The sequence below is a fragment of the Astyanax mexicanus genome, chromosome 20, assembly GCF_023375975.1.
Source record: "Astyanax mexicanus isolate ESR-SI-001 chromosome 20, AstMex3_surface, whole genome shotgun sequence".
NCBI lineage: Eukaryota > Metazoa > Chordata > Actinopteri > Characiformes > Acestrorhamphidae > Astyanax > Astyanax mexicanus.
In genome coordinates this window covers 26,964,108-26,982,000 of record NC_064427.1, presented here as the reverse complement: position 1 = coordinate 26,982,000, position 17,893 = coordinate 26,964,108, and the positions used below count along the sequence as shown (strand labels likewise).

Below are 17,893 nucleotides of genomic sequence, written 5' to 3'. Positions count from 1 at the left end.
TGTAATTTTAGATTATATTAGATTAATATTAGCTTAGAGATAGCCTATAGTTTATATATTATTATACAATATAATGTAATATAATATGTAATATTATATTAAAATATAATATAATATAAAATGTAAACAATTGCAGAGATTTATAAAAATAGTGTTGCCTATTGATATCTGTGTCTTCACATAGATGAATGTCATTAATTATTAATAACAACATATAATTAAAGGTAAATTGAGAAAAGTTTTAATTTCATGAGTGTGTATCAAACTGGTAGCCCTTCGCATTAATTGGTACCCAAGAAGTAGCTCTCAGGTTCAAAAAGGTTGGTGACCCCTGCTCTAGAGTGATGAACCTCCATGTAATAGCTTTGGGAAAAGCCTAGGTGCAGGAGGATACAATCTTCAGCTAATCATTTAACATCACTACCTGAGTTCTTTAATGCTCATCTGGCTGAATGCCATCAAATCCTCACATTAAAAACTCTAGATGCACAGCTTTCCCGGAGGAGTAGAGACTGTTCTTACAAGAATTGTTATCATCAGAGTACTGTACATTTAGGCGTCTCATAATTCTTTTGGCTGATTATCATATTTATAAGACTTCATACTACACATAAAGCTCTGTGGAAAAAATATAGAAAGATGGATGATCACAAGCCATCAAACCAACCTGAACTGCTTGAATTTTTGCACCAGGAGTGCAGGCATAAAGTTATTCAAAAGCCGTGTGTAAGACTGATGGAGGAGAACATCTGAAGATGCATGAAAACTGTGATAAAAAAACAGGGTTATCTCACCAAATGTTGATTTCTGAACTTTTTTTTGTTTTCTTTGCATTATTTGAGACATGGAAGCTCTGTGTCTTTTTAGTTATTTCAGCCATTTCTCATTTTCTGCAAATAAATGCTTTAAATTACAATATTTTGATTTGGAATTAGGAAGAAATGTTGTCAGCAGTTTATAGAATAACAAAATGTTCATTTTGCTCTGTAAATGAACCAGAGAAACTGATTCAGAAACTGACATAGTCTCTTAATTTTTTTTCCAGAGCTGTAAATCATCCATATTTTCTCAGCTTAATCACTTTTTATTTCATATTTTGTTTCCTGCCATGCATGTTTCCACCTTGTTTTGGCAATCTGCATGACAGGATGGACAACCTTAGTGAAAATCTAGTATAAATGTATTGATATTGACCCAACAAAAAATGATCATGTTATGAAAAAATATTGTAATATTGTCCAGGAGTAGGAAAATGCATTATCTTGAGTGTTTTTGCTGCTTCTAGGAAGAGCATAAGTGCAGGAGGCTAATTACCCAACATCACTACCTTACTGACCCTACTAATGCTCTCATGGCTGAATGCCATCAAATCCTCACATCAATGTTCCAACATCCAGTTTTCCCATAGAGATAGAGATAGTAGAGGCTGTTTAATGATTGTAGAAGATACACAGTACACTGGAGGATGAGCTCAGATCTCAGTGTGAGGCAGCAGAAACCATCACCTCCCAAACATGGGCATAAAACCTCAACATGGACATAAAGCCCTGCAGCCCTCCTCTCACTGACTTTACAGCTCAACTTTCCAAAAACAAGGCTCCAGCTCCTCCTCAGATGGGCATGACCACGCCCCCTTCTCACATTGGCCACGCCCATGTGTCTTCATTGCTCCTCCCCAGCGCCCAATCAGGCCGCCGTGTGCCTCCTCTCTCTTCTGCTGGGCTTCTGTCTCCTCAGTTCAGCCTCACAGTCCTGAGCAGCAGCTCCACGTCCTCCTCCTCCTCACCCACCGAGCAGCAGCAGCAGCAGAGCCCGAGGAAACAGCAGCCATGGAGGCCATCAAGAAGAAGATGCAGATGCTGAAGCTGGATAAGGAGAATGCCATAGACCGGGCAGAGCAGGCTGAGGTGGACAAGAAGGGAGCAGAGGACAAGTGCAAACAGGTACTTTAGGGTCTAGTGTTTAAAAAGGCTCTTGGGAGTCATCTCAAGTCATTATGAACCTCCAGGAGTTAAGTCAAGGTCAGTTTAGATGTTAATGGGACACCATGAGTTTCAACCATGTTCAAGCAGAGATATTGAGTAAAAAGCTTAAGTTTTAGCTGGTAGGAATAATGTTGGATGGTCAGTGATGACCTGACTTTACTAATGCCATTAAATCCTTGGCTTGGGAGTCACCTCAAGTCTTCCTGAACCTCCAGGAGATGAGGGAAGGTCAGTTCAGAAGCAATACTCTAGATGTTAATGGGACACTATGAGTTTCAACCATGTTCAAGCTGAGAAATCCTTTAACGAGTACTTCAGTGTCTATTATGTAGGAGGTTCGGGCTTAAAGCCCTTGGGAGTCACCTCAAGTCATCCTGAACTCCCAGGAGATGAAGAAAGGTCAGTTTAGATAGAACATCATGAGTTTTAACCATGTTCAAGCAAGAAATCCACCTTAGCTGGTAGCAAAAGTTTTGGGATGGTCAGTGATAGGAATAGACACTGATATGATCTAGTCTGAGTTTATCATCCAGCATCACTACATGACTCTACTAATGACTGCTCTCATGAATGCCATCAAATTCTCATATCAGTGTTCCAGGACAAGTGCAAACAGGTACTTTAGTGTCTAGTATTTAGGAAGTTTAGGCATTGAAGATGTTCATGGGACACCAGGAGTTTTTGTCATGTTCAGTCTTTTCAGTCATTTAATAATCAGCAGAAAAATCCAGCTCAAGACCATGTTTTGATCCAATTATAGGCCTGTCACAATAATATATATATATATAAAATATAAGGACATGGCTTTTCAGGAAGGAGAGCCTAATAATATCAATAAGCTGTTATGTCGGCTCTGTTTAATAAGAATTTCTCCTTTATTTTTATTCATATTCTAATTCTGGTGCTGTAAGTTCATAACAGTCTATATTATCATTATATCAGTAGTAATCAATAAATCATCTTAAATAACTAATAGTGTCATTAATCACTACTATTCCTGGAACAGTATATCGTCCAAACATTTTATTGAATATATTGTGACAGGCCTAGCTAAGGTCAGCTCAGAGGATAGGTGTTGGTACATCATGAGATTCCCAGTGTTTTCCAGTAAAAGACAATTATTAGCCAATTAATAATTATTTGTATTAGTTGTTGATTTTGACTAATCATAAAGATTACTCTAGTGAGCATCACTTTTATGAATGTATCCACTATTACTGTAGAGTTTGGAATACAATATTATGAGGCCCTGCTTAACGCCCATTCAATCACTTGTTCTCACTCAGTCATGGAGTTTAAGCAAATATGCTAAATGCTAAACAGCTAATACTGTAATAATTTGCATATAATTAAGCAGTTCTAAGTAATTTATTGTTGGACTGCTGATTACAGTGATTAGGCCTCCTACTATAGTTATTAGGCCCTAGTTCACTTAAATATAATAGATTTTTGTATATTATTGATGTTTCTTCAGTTCACAAAACCTGATGGCAGTAAACAGCCAGTAAAGAGAAGCACTGTAGGCCCTGGTGTGGGTGTTCATTCTTACAACTCTATTTGAGTGGTTAATTAAGTGTCCCGCTGGTTCCACTCGCGTGACATTCTCACTTATTTGACTAAATACGACTCATAATATCAGGTGGCGCGGGGCTGGGGCCGGCCGATAGGAGTTTTATTATAGGCCGTGTCAGATTCCTGGTGCGAATGAGCTACAAGTCACCAGCATCCCCCAGCGCACTCCATAAATCTGTACTGGGAATGGAAAGCTAATGAGATGCCTCATTACTGCCAGTGTCTTAAGAAGCTGCTGGTTGAAGGTACAGTGTAGTAATTTAATATAGTGTAATTTTATCCTGTTTTCACTGTCAGGAGACCTGACCTGGTGGCCTTCCTGTAAAGGTTTGCCTGGAACAGTGTGAAATTTTGATTAAAAAAAATAAATAATAATAATAATAATCATTACAAATTCAACGACCAAACAGTTTTGATTAGAGTTGTTTAGGTGAATTAGTTAGACCTTTCTGTGTTTCCTTAAGTAGACTACACTCTTGAAAAATAACAGTGACAAAAAGATTTTTGATAATTGGTGTAAATCTACGTAAATAATGAAAAGATTTTAAATAGAAACCTGTAAAACATTTACTGATGTAAAGAGTCTTCAAACATTTAAAAAATGTGTATAAATAAAAATTAGCTGTTTTACAAAAACAATATATATGTGATACATTTTCTTTTAGCCTACTGCAGTTTAGCCCCACCCACTCATGCTGAAGTTATAAGTAGTGTTTCACCCTGGGTTCCTTTTTAACTTAACTTAAAACCACTCAGAACCAGTGGTGGCTCTTTAATTTTTCCTCCACTGTTATAACTTAGGAACAGCTAAGATATGGGTCTTAAAAATGATTAATAATCCCAGATTTTTTAGCTGAGCCAATCAACACACCAATTCAGTACGACTCCTCCTATCACTTGCGATGCTCTTGACACAAGGAGGCTGTGGACAAGTGCACGCCTCTTCCAGAACATTTAAAGTGAGTCAATGTCTTTTCTTGAACTGCCGCCAATGCTGCATCACAAGGCAGCAGACATGCACAAAGGAAAGCGCCAGATCCCCAGCTCTAAAACATCTACCCACCCAGAGGGAGCGTGGCCATTTGTGACTAGCAGCTGCTGAGATTGGGAAATTATGATCTTCAGGCCATAATGGAAGAACTTAAACTGGTTATTTTACTGAATTGCTCAAAGAATTAAGTTAATCTTACTGCATTATTATTATGGTAAATTCTGTGCAGAATCACTTGAATCAATGAGCTGGTATGAAGGCATCTTTTGTGTTATTAAGCTTTTTTGCCGTCTTTTTCCTGGCACTCATATTCCTCTACTTCCCTTTTATAAGTTCCGCACTTCTCGGGTTGTAAGAACACTCCACCACACAGATCTCCACACAGTGTTGGTTCCTTTTGTAACTTCTCTCAGTAAAGACTGAATCCTGGCTCCAGATGACTTGCACAAGTCGACGAAGTCCGCCTCTCTTTCATTCTTTCCCACTGTGTCATTCCTCTGCCCTTCCAACACCGCAGACTCTTTTCTCTGTGGTTTGGACTGAACCGTGTTCATCCAATGAGGGGGCTTTATTTCACCTCAGCACCAAGGCCCCCCAAAATTACCCGTATGTTCTTTTTTTTTCTTCTTTTTTTTATGGTATCGTCAGTCAACGGGCTGTGTTATCTGCTTTTCATTTTTAGGTATTTTCTTTCTTGAAGAGGAATTTATCCGTCTGAGGCTTTTCGACGCTCTTTTTTTCCCTCTTCTCTTTTATGTAAGAAGATCCGGCTGCAGTATGAACACAGAAGCATGTGTCCTTGAACATTTGCCAGTCCTTGGATATGTGCGCGTGTGTGTAATACAATACAATTTTCCAACATGATGTCTGCCAGCTCAGGGATGACCACTAGACCACACTTATTTGGACTTCAGTGTCCACATCCAATGATTAAAATCCCTTTTTCTTTTTTTTTTTTGACTCATTCACTTAATTCTGTCTGTCACTTTTGGATATATATGTAGGAATCAACTCACAGGAATGTCATGGAGTGCCAGAATGTCATGGAGTGACTCTGTAGAATGGCAGAGGGTCATATTTAGAGATGAGTCCCGCTTTTGTCTTGCTGGAGAGGACAAACAGCAAGGTGAATGGTTTTTGTCACGCTTCACACACCCAGAAGGCCAGGAATTATGGGCGTAAATTTGTATGATGTCAGATCACCCTTGTTTTTTTACAACCGGCACCTTGACAGCACAGCTTTACATTTCTGAATGCTTATTCCAGTGCACTTTTCCAACAGGACAATGCTCGTCCACATACTTCTTCTGTCTCAGTAGCTTACCTTGAAGACAAAGATACAGCACTAAGCCATGGCCAGCCATATCACCAGATTTAATCCTGAATGAAAATGTGTAGGATGCTATTGGACATGCTATTAACACTCCCTGCAGCCTTACCACAAAATCTGCAGGAATGGATTATCACAGGACACCATTAGGAACCTCTACAACACGTGTTAGGCACTCCTTCTGTATGTGTTGCTTATATCAGTCTACATTTTTAACCATTTACCTTTTAAATAGCATTGCAATCTTCTGGGTGCAACTATTTTTTTTAGCATCTTTAATCTATTTTGAGCTTCCCTTCCCTCTTGGATTCTTGTTCTGCACAATGGGATCAAGGCTATGTGTGGGGTCAGATGCTACCCCAGACTCAGCACCAGCATTTGGATGCGACAGGCCCAGGCCAGGTCTGACGTCGGACATGCAGTGCTTCACATAACTTGAGCCCAAATCAGGCAGGAGTCTGTCATCTCATCCATCAGCCAGCAGCCCTGGCTCTGTCACTCACAATGGGCTTTTTATAGCCTTTTTATTTCAGGGTTATAGCCTATTGTGTCCGCCTTCTCTCCGGGCAGAGGGGAACGATGGAGGTGGAGCCTAAAAAAACAGTCCCTGGGGCTCCAAAAGGCTCGGCTGAGCCTGACGGAATTTGAGTTACAATCCCAGGTGCTGCTTCACCATCAGCAGGTCACTGCATCAGTGGTCACAGTGACCACTGTGACCCCTTCTGTTGTGATGCTGGCCAGCACAGGCATCTTATATGTTAGTTGGTGTATCAGAGCTGGGAATTCGGTGCTATTTCTCTGAGTGCATTGGCTGCCTAATGAGTTTAAAAAGAGTAATTCACGTGTATCGGAGGAGGCATGTGTCTGTGGGAGTCATAGTGAGTGGTTGGCTTTCAAATAAAGTAAGGAAGTCAGATGTTGGTGCTTTTCTACTGCATGGTACCTACTCTACTCAATTCTAATCATCACCTTGTACCTGGTTCTTTTTCCAATACTACAGCTTCTTTTTGAAATGTAGCCGGTGACACCATAAGACGTTGTCACTACAAGTTACAGAGCAATGACTTTGTAAAAATGATCATGTTACAGATTCTTGGTTTGTGGCTTTTTTGGTTTCATTGATTATCAATCCTCTCTGGCCAGTTAGACCTTAGCAAAGTTTACACTTGGCTTGCTTGTAATCATCAGGTACCCAGTACCAAATTTGTCTAATGGAAAAGCCAAAATGTTAAGTAGTAATAAAGGAAATTCTTTATATGTGAAGCAAGACTTCACTATACTAGCCTCATAACAGTTGCTTAAAGGCCCCACAAGTACGTATGTTTAAAAAAAAAAAAAGGTAATTAGTATAATTTTTTCTAAAATAAATTAATTCAAGTGCCTAATCATGTAACACAACATACATTTCTCAGAATGTAATTAAGTATTAGAGATGCAATTTTTTGGATTTCAATTGGATTTACTGTTTTTGTGAGATCATAAAAAATATAGTTCAGTATTTTAGCACTTTTGCTCCTCCCACCATTCATGCTGAAGTTATAAAAAAAAAAGTATGCTTTTATGTTGTCATAAAAGTGTTTAATGTAAACACTGAAAAAATTCTGTATTTAAAAACCTGGATGAAAACCTGGAAAAACAAGAAAAAAATACATAAATACAAAAAAGTCATACAAAAAATAGAAGAGGATCAGGGTTCACATTCTGTTAAAGTTAAGTAAAATATAAATTAAGTTAAAGTAAATTAATTATTAGTATTAGCATTTGTGGGCCTAAAGTGAAACACCTGAATGGAATTAAACTAGTACAAAAGTAGAAATAGGCACTTTAACCCCATAACTTTAAACATACAGTAAGCTCAATTCCACAAACAGGGTTTAGGCCTATTCTTGGACTATGAAGCGTTTTGAATAGAAATTTTACATTAAAACAACCAAAAAAGTCGATGACTAGGCTTAATCCCTGTTTGGAAAACTGAACAATAATGTTACTTACATTAAAAACTTACATTACTGCTGACATTTATTCAGCCGACAAGCTATTAGCTTCTCATGTAGTATGAAATTGGCCTCCAATTGACAATTACTATGCAAGAAGGGCTTAATTTATTGTTAAAAATAAAGCACCAAATATTTGGCAACTAAAATTATTTTGCAACTGAAATTGTTCATTTAAAGAGGGAATGACAGTACAAGTATAAACAGAACCCATAGAAACAGTAGAGCAAATATAGTGGTATAATAGCTTAAGACTGGTAAAGTAAACGCATGCGTACAGTTCTAAAAATTTCAGGGGGAATAAAGTTTGTATTATTAATTAAATTAATTAATTAATCTGCTCTGTTAGTCTTAAAGAACATACATGTGTAATAAATAGTTGTACTGGCTGGTTGAGTGTCAGGATTGTTTATTTGTTAAGTACTGTTTCATATATTTTTCATACTAGTTTTCCTCTATTTAAAAACACATGATATATGCAGGATATCACTGAGGGCTCTTCAGAAACAGGCCTGTCTAACTGATCCATATGTTTGGGGTGTGGCAGATTTGTGTAAATTTGTGTAAACTGATTTTTCGGTGAAGCATTCCTTTAATCTGTATCCGGAGAATCCGCCCTTTTGGCCTCGGCTTGTTCTCATAATTGGAGGCCCTCAGTTCCTCACACATCAAAGTGGCCGGTTTGGGTTCATTGAGGAATGCCCTGGCTCTGAGATCTCATGCGCTTACCCGGGAAGCTTTAATCACGGACGCCCAAAGACCTCGGTCTATTTTCATAGCCAGAGTTGTGGTTTCCACTCCCATATACAGTAGCGGGCCGTCTCCAAGGCCTTGCGGAACACAATAAATAGATGCCATTTTTATAAGAGCCTAGCTAGCTATGTGCTATGCTGGGCCGCCTGGCTTCTGGCTAATGCGCTAGGTGGAGGTGGGGGGTTGTTGGGGGAAGGGGGGTGGAGGGGAGGGGGTATTTGATGTGTGCTGAAAGGCGAGAGCGAGCATCACCAGCTGCAGGCCTGGTGAAGGCTTTCACCGTGGAGGCTGTGGCTGCATTCCCGTTATAATCCTGTCACTCTGCCATCTTCACGTCATCCTCAGCCTGCCTGACCTTCAGCACCGCACAGATTTATACCCACAGCTTCAGATAGAATAACGTTTTTACAGCTTTCTGTACTGAAGCTGACGAGAGCAGCGAGAGGCCTTCAGTCACTTTCTTCTGGCTTTAAGACACAATTTAAAACAGATTTTACTCAATAATTATTTGTATTAAACAGTAAACATTTAAAAATGATTGATTATAGACCTTTATGAATGTAAAACTATGGGCTAACCCACCAAGGACAATGTTATCTAGCACCACCGCTCAGTTTCCCAATAGGGCTGCAACTAATGATTATTTTGGTAGTCAACTAATCTGATGATTATTTTTTGATTAATCGATTAGTCAGCGATTTTTTCCTCCATGTCAGTCATCTTAAAAAATGATATAAACAGCTGAACATAAGATTTAAAAGCCATTCAAATGTCTGGATGTTGTTTAAATGTTAAAAGTACTGATATTTAAAAGTTAAATATATAATTTGTGGTGTTTGGACACTTTTGGAGACACAGACTAAGTTGAGTTTAAACTGTGTGAGTGAGACATTTAAACATCTCCCACTGGGCTTTTTGTCCCCAGCATTCTGTGTAATGCGGTACTGTTACAAATGAATGATTAGTGGACAATAAAATTTGTAGCCGACAAATTTAAATAATGGACATTGTCTACTAACCGACTAATCGCTGCAGCCCTATTTCTCAGACAGGGTTTAGGCCTAGTCTTGGAATAGAAATTTTCCATTAAAACAATCAAAAAGTCAATGACTAGACTTAATCCCTGATTGAGAACCTGGACAATAATGTTTAAACTTACATTACTGTTGAAATTTATTCACCTGACAAGCTATCATCTAATGCAGTATAAAATTGGCATTAGTATGCAATAAAGGATTCATTTAATGTTAAAAATAGGGATACACCTATTTTTGTTCAGTCACTAAAATTAATCACCTGAAAATAAACAATTAACCTACAGAATTTGCCCAAGTAAGAATCAGAATTGTAGCAATTTAACATCAGCTGGGATTTAAAAAGGAGTTTAATCATTTTTTAAATAAAAATAAATTAGGCCTATTTCATTTAGGCTGTGTATATTTTGCTATGGTAAAAATGTGTCTGAATTGATGAAAATATCTATATCTATCGATATTAAAAAATTTAGTCTTTAGCCCAATTTTTTTTACATTTTAATTTTTTTTACATTTCAGCATTTTTATGTTTTACTTCAAACTAAAAAATAATAATTTGTGGAAAATGTCTAGAAAAGAAGTTTATACTATCAGATTTAACCCCTTCAGACCTGAATTGTGTTTCAGTGATGGAAATAAGTGTAAGAATGCTGTTTTCTGTTGATAATGCACTAAAAAAAAAAGTAATAAAATATGTAAAAATATAAGTTTTGATTGCTGATGTTGTAAATGTGTGTGTATGTGTATGTGTGTGTGTCCTAGCTGGAGGAGGAGCTGCTGGGTCTGCAGAAGAAGCTGAAGGGAGTGGAGGACGAGCTCGACAAATACTCAGAGTCGCTGAAGGATGCACAGGAGAAGCTGGAGCAGGCCGAGAAGAAAGCCACAGACGTGAGTGACACAGAGTAACACACACAAAAACACACTATACATCTATACTGACACTTTCACAATATGTATTACCTTCAATTCGTCCCAGAAATTGTCAGAAGTTTGATATAAACCAGATAGTTTATATTAAACTGAAGACACGTTATAAACTCAATAGAATCAAATACTGTAAATTTTGCATTATTTACATTATTTAACAACCTTCACCGTCTTTAATTATGCCCAATGGACATTATTAAAGACCAGAAATCTAATATTGTATATCTTAAAATAAACATGATTAATGTAGCCATCATTTAAACACCTTTTAACAGCTGTCACACTATATGAAAACATAAACACAGCTAAATTTAAAACAGAATATAAATTATGACCACTCTGATCTCTCTCAGTCTCAGTTTCACCCTCGTGTGGTTGCAGACAGTACTGCAGACAACTGAACACACATTTAAAACTGAACCAAATACTTTAGATTTAGCACTATTTAACCCCTTACACCATAATGTTGAACGTCAATGACATCTAAATTTATTCTCATCTTTATGTGGACAGAAATTTAATACACTATATTTTAAAATAAACATGATGGATGTGGCCATGATTTAAACACCTTTTAACAGCTGTCACACTATATGATCACACAAACACAGATACATGCTATACCAGAATATAAATTATTATCACTCTGATCTCTCTCAGTCTTAGTTTCACCCTCGTGTGGTTGCAGACAGTACTGCAAACAACTGAAGACACATTTAAAACTAAATCAAATACTGTAGATTTAGCACTATTTAACCCCTATACACCACTCATAGTTCCATATGTTCCATGTTGAAATCAGCATTATATTAATTCATTCTCGTCTTAATCTGGACAAATACTAAAAAAAAATAAGTATTATACTCTATATTTTAAAATAAACATGATAAATGTGTCCATTATTTTGTTACATTTTAACAGCTGTCACACTATGTGAATACATACACGGATAAACCAGAACATAAATTATTACCACTCTGGGTACCACTTTAAAATAAGGCTCCTTTATAAAGGGTATATCAGTAATTTATAAAGAAGTTTATTAACATTATAAATTAAGTTGTAAATACTTTAAAAAACATTAATAAGAACTTATAACGCATAAATTGAGAAAAAAAAACAGCAGTGACAATGGCTTTTTTATGTTTATGTTTATCCAGTTCTCCCTTATAAATTAGGAAAAGTCACTAAATAAAATTACATTAACTGCTTATTTAAAGGCATTAAACATTGAATGGAGTCAAATTGACCCCAAACATAATATGAGTGTTAACATCGAATCTAATTAAATAATAAAGAAAGTCAGTTTAGTCATTTAATATGTTATTATAGTTAAATTAATACATTTATTAACAGAAATGTTAATGATGACTGATGTAAAAGATAAAGTAATATAAGCGTCTAGTAAGATCTGAGGTTTAACAGTATAAACAAATGTGGAATCACTATTTGGTGCACAACTGGCCACTGTTGCGCCTCTGATGTATGTGTTATAACTGTTTATTAATGGTTTATAACCAAATTAATATTATTCATAACTTATTTATAAAGGAGCCTTACTTTAAAGTGGTACCCCACTCTAATCTCTCTCAGTCTCCCTTTTGCCACAGTGTGGTTGCAGACAGTACTGCAGACAACTGAAGACACATTTAAAACTGGATCATATACTGTAGATTTAGCACTATTTAACCCTTTACACCACCCATAATGCCATTATGTTGAAAGTCAATGACATCTAAATTCATTATCATCTATATGTGGACAGAAATGTAATACTCTGTATTTTAAAATAAACATGATTGATGTGTCCATTATTTAAACAATCATATTTTAAAAGCTGTCACACTATATGAACACATAAACACAGCTAAACTTTATACCAGAACATAAATTATGACCACTCTGATCTCTCTCAGTCTCAGTTTCACCCCCATGTGGCTTTAAACAGTACTGCACCCAATCTTAGCAGTGTGTCCCTGTCACTCACTCTGACTTAGGCCTGTCCTGCTCTCCTTACCACACCATTAATCCCCGCCAAGGAACGACTCGAGCAGCAATCACGCTGTTGACAGCTGCACCGGAGAAAGTGCCAACCACTCCCCGCTATCACATTCTGTAAACACTTCATAAAGCCTGTCAGCACCTTCGGGTGGGCCGCATGTGCTTTAATCGTTCTGACAAGATAGCAGAAGTGAGACTCTTCCTGACTCTGGCAGACAGGATGCTCTCTGATATCTTTTTCTCTGATATTTTTATAACTGCCTTCATGCCCTTGTCTCAACAAGACTGCGTATAGTGAGAATGAGGTAACCGTAGCCGGAAAGACTACACTGGACTGGATTTGTAGGCTTACTCGACTTTGCTGTACGCCTGAAATAAATGAGAGAAAAGACATGATGTTCCTAGAACCTGAGACCACTAGAGTGAATCAAACATGAACTTTAAAGAAGAACTCCGGTGTAAACTGGACTTTTGATGTAGTAAAACATCATAAAAAGTACTTACCTTTGATGAATAGCACATCTCTGTTCTCCCACAGCATTCTGAGATCCAGAGATTTTAACAGTTTGTCAAAACACCCTTCAGACTGGGTGACACAGGGCATAATTTGCCCTGATAAATAAAAAGTTTTTCCACCATTATACAGCCTCAAAGTAGAGCCACACCTATTTGCTAGAATCCGGAGAGCCGTGACATTTAAAATGATGCGTTAATAACTTGGTCAGTTACTGATATTCCATAAAATTTTGCAGTTATGGGCTCCGAGTTGGTCCAACAGGCTATGATCGGGAGATTGCTACCGTTACCAGAGCCCTGAGAGAGCCCAATTGGCCTTGCTCTCTCTGGGTGGGTAGATGGCATTCTTTCCCCACATCAGTCCAAAGGGTGATGCTGTTCAGCATAAGGCATCTGTGAGCTGATGTATCGAAACCGAGTTGCTGCGCTTTCCTCCGAGAGCGCTGTGCTGTGACGCTACTCAACAATGCTGCATCAGCAGCAGTTTGAAAAGATATGGTGGCTGACGTTACATGTGGTGAAGGAGGAATGTGCTGATCTTTATCTTTCCAGGGTATAGAGTCCTAATAAGTGGGTTGGGTAATTGGCCTTGTAAATTGGGATTTAAAAATCTTGCATTTATGGCATGTGACTGACCACTGTGCTCTGAGAAATTGATATAAAAAATACAGAATATTTTGACAATTTTTTGATTAATGACGACTGTACAAAACATAGGTGCTGTGGTACTATTTACATCTTTTCTATAGAAATCAAACCAAAATTGTCCACGATGTTGTCAAATTCATAACCAGAGCCAAGTATAGTATTGATCAGAGGCAGACCTAGACTCGCCCACTCATTTGGTAGACCCATCAAAGCATCTCAGTCTGCCTTTATTGAGTTTAATGCATCAAATCGATAGCCAAAATACAGTTCCTGTAAGTACCGCTACAACTCAAGCACCCCATGTAATGGAAAAAAGTACACAATACAGTTCCTGCAGATGACCATTAAGGCTGTCAGTCACTTAATTCCTAAGTGTAGCCATGCCTTCTTACCATTTAGCAGACTAACATAAAAAATGATGTTTAAGGGACTACTAAGCTTTAAAATAGGCTATTTTAAAGTGTAAAAAGTCCTGCACTATAAAGCAACAGATATACACCACAATATCATCCATAACATTAAAACCACCTGCCCAAAATTGTGTAGGTCCCTCTGGTGTGCTGCTAAAATTGCTCTGACCTGTCAAGACAAAGGCAGCACTTACTTTTTTAGTAGTTTGTGCTTCACTAGCTCATCAGTTGGAATTGGACCGAGTCTCTATGAGGACCATAATTGACACCCATTAATACCCTGTGACCAGTCCGCTAGTTGTCCTTCCTTGGATCACGAAACTACTTGATGCTTGATGTTAAGGAATTTTGCCTTTTGACAAATTACCTATTTAATATTTAATATTCAAGAACTTACTGTTCACTTGTTGCCCAAGATATAGACCTACAAATATACCACCCCTTCATTATTCACTTCACTTGAATGGTTTTAAGTCAGTAGTGAATTTATAGATATTCACTTCAGTCAGTCCATTTTAGAGTCAAAATGCATTGCAATGACCTCATGCTGAACAGTGTGTGTCAGGATTGCCTCCCTTTCCTGCGAGTGTTCCATCCATGATAACACCCTTTCCACTGACGTTCTCGCCCAATTCGTAATCTTCATCGCATGACCTCTTAACATTATTCCAGTTAAAGCAAACCCTTTCCTGCTGTCAGTAAATTATAAACAGGTCACTTCAGGGCTCATCAAAGCAGCACACTGTGAGAGAAATAGGTGAAAGTAAAGGTCTGAGACAGCTTATCAAGAACCAGTTTGTGATGGTTTGGCAGCTGGAGGCCAGAGCATCTCCAAATGTTCCCGGTATGCAGAGGTCAGTCAGTACCTACTTAAAATGCAGCAAGAAAGGACAACCAGTCAACTGGCAGCAGGGTCATGGATGCCCAATGTCATGGGTGCAACTGCTGCAGATGAGCTACTCTAGCATAAGTTACTAAAATGTCTTGTGGAGTTCAGATCTCAGTTGATCAGAGCTCAATGCTTTGTCCTCATGTCCAAAAGTAATGGGACAGGAACTAGAATTGTGTCCCATGGAGGCTAAGGAATGCTGTACTGATCTGCGAGATATGTGGTTGGTTCCTCTTCTGTTGAATGTGGATGTATTAGAGTTTCTGCCAGAGTCGGTTGTCTGTTCCCATGGACATTTCTAGCCAGATGCCACTGGCTAGAAATGATCATTACCACCCACTGCACTGTCCACTGTGGGTCATCTACTATCACTCAATGATTCGCATCACCTTGCCCTAAGCAAGTGTCGTTCAGTCTCACTCACAAGATAACACCTCACAACTTATACAGGTGTGGGTGTGGACTTTACCAAGCCATACCCTTATCCCATGACTTTTATCACTTTACATTGCCAGTTTAGTTTAGTAAGTTTAATGTGACAGAACGTCTTCAGATTAGTCTAAAGTGGTGCAGTTTGGTTTTGTTGTGGTTGAAATTAATTAAAGGTTCCATTCCAGTGTTTGAGTACAGTTAATTTCTCTTTAATCCAGATTATCTGATGTCTCATTTAAATAAACATATAATCTCACAAGCCTAAATAAATATATGGACATTAAAGGATTTTATATTAAAGTGCAACATTTTATCAGTATTACATGCCATATTTCATATATAATAACTCAGTATACAATGCAATTTAAAAAAATAATCGCCTCTATTTTTAATGCAAAAACAGAACAAAGAACAAACATATTCTTTACATTAAAAATATGGTAAATGTAATCTTCCATAAATAAAAGGGAGGCCTTTTGGGCGTTTAAGGCCACAGCTAGCTGAAAACCACTGCACTGAAAGACAAGAACATGCATAGCACAGCATAGCATGCATAGAAAGGGAAAAAAACAGCCTGGTAATATATGGGATTGTTTGAGTGTGCGGCAGAGTGATGGATATCACCCGCGGGTCTTTGTATTATTATTATGTGACCAAAGAAGGAAAAGAATTGGAAGAATGCGGCCATTTGTTTACAGTGAAGCGAAGTAATGCTTTCCAGCTCGAGTGTGGCTTTTCCAAAGGCAGAGGCATGTGTGAATCACTTTTAATGCTTTTGTAAGCTTGAATACCTACATTAATACATTTCAAAAGGGTGAGTAACTTTCAACTGGATCACTGGGCAATGTCAGCAGGCCGTCGGAATGTGCATTAGTACAGTAACACTAAGCTGGTGGGAAACCGCTAACAATTCGTACAACTGGTTTATAACTGGTCACATTGGCCATTTAAATTTCCTTCAGGATCAATAAAGTATTCATTTATCCATTTATCCATCCATCTTACACTTTTGCTAGATATTATTACTGTCCTATAAGGCTTAACATAGGCGTATGGCTGGATGATATGGCCAGAATTTGTATCACAATTATTTTTTTTAATTTCGGTCAATATTATGTAATCTTAACATCAATATGAAAATATTAAATCACAGAAAAAAACACCTAGAATTCTCACAACAGATTTGTGTATCAACAAACCTCTAAAAATGTAAAATGTTAAGGATTTAAAAATATATTTTAAGGAATACATCTTTTGAAGAGAATTAATAGCCTTCGTTTTAGAACTGGAAAATATAATGAGGTTTTTTCACATTGAGATAAATTTTCTTACTGTATTGGCAATACAGCATATCAAGGGTATCATCACCAGTACTTAAAAAACCCTGACACAACTGTATATTTTATTACAGAATGTAAAAAATCCTGTTAAATTGGATGATCTACAGAGAAAATTAAATATCTGCCACTGCTCATGCATTTTGTCTGCGTGTGTATCATACTGTGTATCCTAAAAATGTCTTTAAACATGATATAATGATAAAATAGTTATATAATTTTTTTTTACTGTATCACTCAGCTCTATCAGTGCATGATTACATACAACAATGGTGGCGTTTTTTTTATACGGTATATATTGATATCGAAATATTATCATATCAACTGAAGTAGATATAGATTTTTACCATATCATCCAACCCTGTCTGATTTTAGAAGAAACCCTGGATGTGAATGTGTAGTGCACTAAGCTTTTACATTACTTTTACTTTTACACTTTAAGTAGTTTTGAAACCAATATTTTATAAGTTTACTTGAGTAAAAAGCTTGAGTTGATATCTCAACTTCTACTTCTACCTAAATAATGAATGGGAATACTTTTGACACTTTTGTTCCAAACCCACATTATCACTAAAGCCACAGCGGTAGATGCTCTGCACTGTCACTGGGTTTGATGAAGCTGCTCATCATTGAGTGAATCATGTGATCAAGCTGATCTTATAAGAAGACATCGGTGCTCCTTCTCTGCCTTTCACTCTGAGAACTTTCCACTAATTTCTGTAATAACTACACAAACTTGCCAAGTCTCCTGGAAGTCGGGGGAGTCTACTACATATCAATAACGGCTCCCTGATGCCCGCAAGTCAGATAAAATGTCCTCTGACTGCTCTAAAGTATATCCATGTCTGGTAAAAATAAAAACATTGAAAGTCTTGTCTGCTGTACAGTTTGCAATAGTGTTTTGGGGGAGCAAGACCAGGTCTGGGGCTACCTCCCTGAAATGTATTTTGTCTGACTACAGAATACAGTACTGTTCTTTTACTTTACATTTTACAAAAAACTACTTGCAATGCTTAAGTACAATTTTTTAAAAATAATTTAGTATTTCCTTAAGTCACTTTTGTACTTAAGTCA

General features: G+C 37.4%; 1 protein-coding gene across 4 annotated transcripts in view; it reads left to right on the top strand.

The window, feature by feature from the left end:
* The first annotated feature begins 1,697 nt into the window (after positions 1-1,697).
* tpm2 (tropomyosin 2 (beta)) overlaps positions 1,698-17,893 on the top strand; it is a 35,846-nt gene continuing 19,650 nt past the window's right edge. The window contains exons 1-2 of one of the 4 annotated variants that reach the window (XM_007255294.4): positions 1,698-1,943; positions 10,422-10,547. In XM_007255294.4, the coding sequence (XP_007255356.1) occupies positions 1,830-1,943; positions 10,422-10,547 (240 nt within the window). In that variant the 5' untranslated portion in view covers positions 1,698-1,829. The remainder of the gene's footprint in view (positions 1,944-10,421; positions 10,548-17,893) is intronic. The other 3 variants (XM_007255292.4, XM_007255293.4, XM_007255291.4) reach the window with 3 other exon arrangements.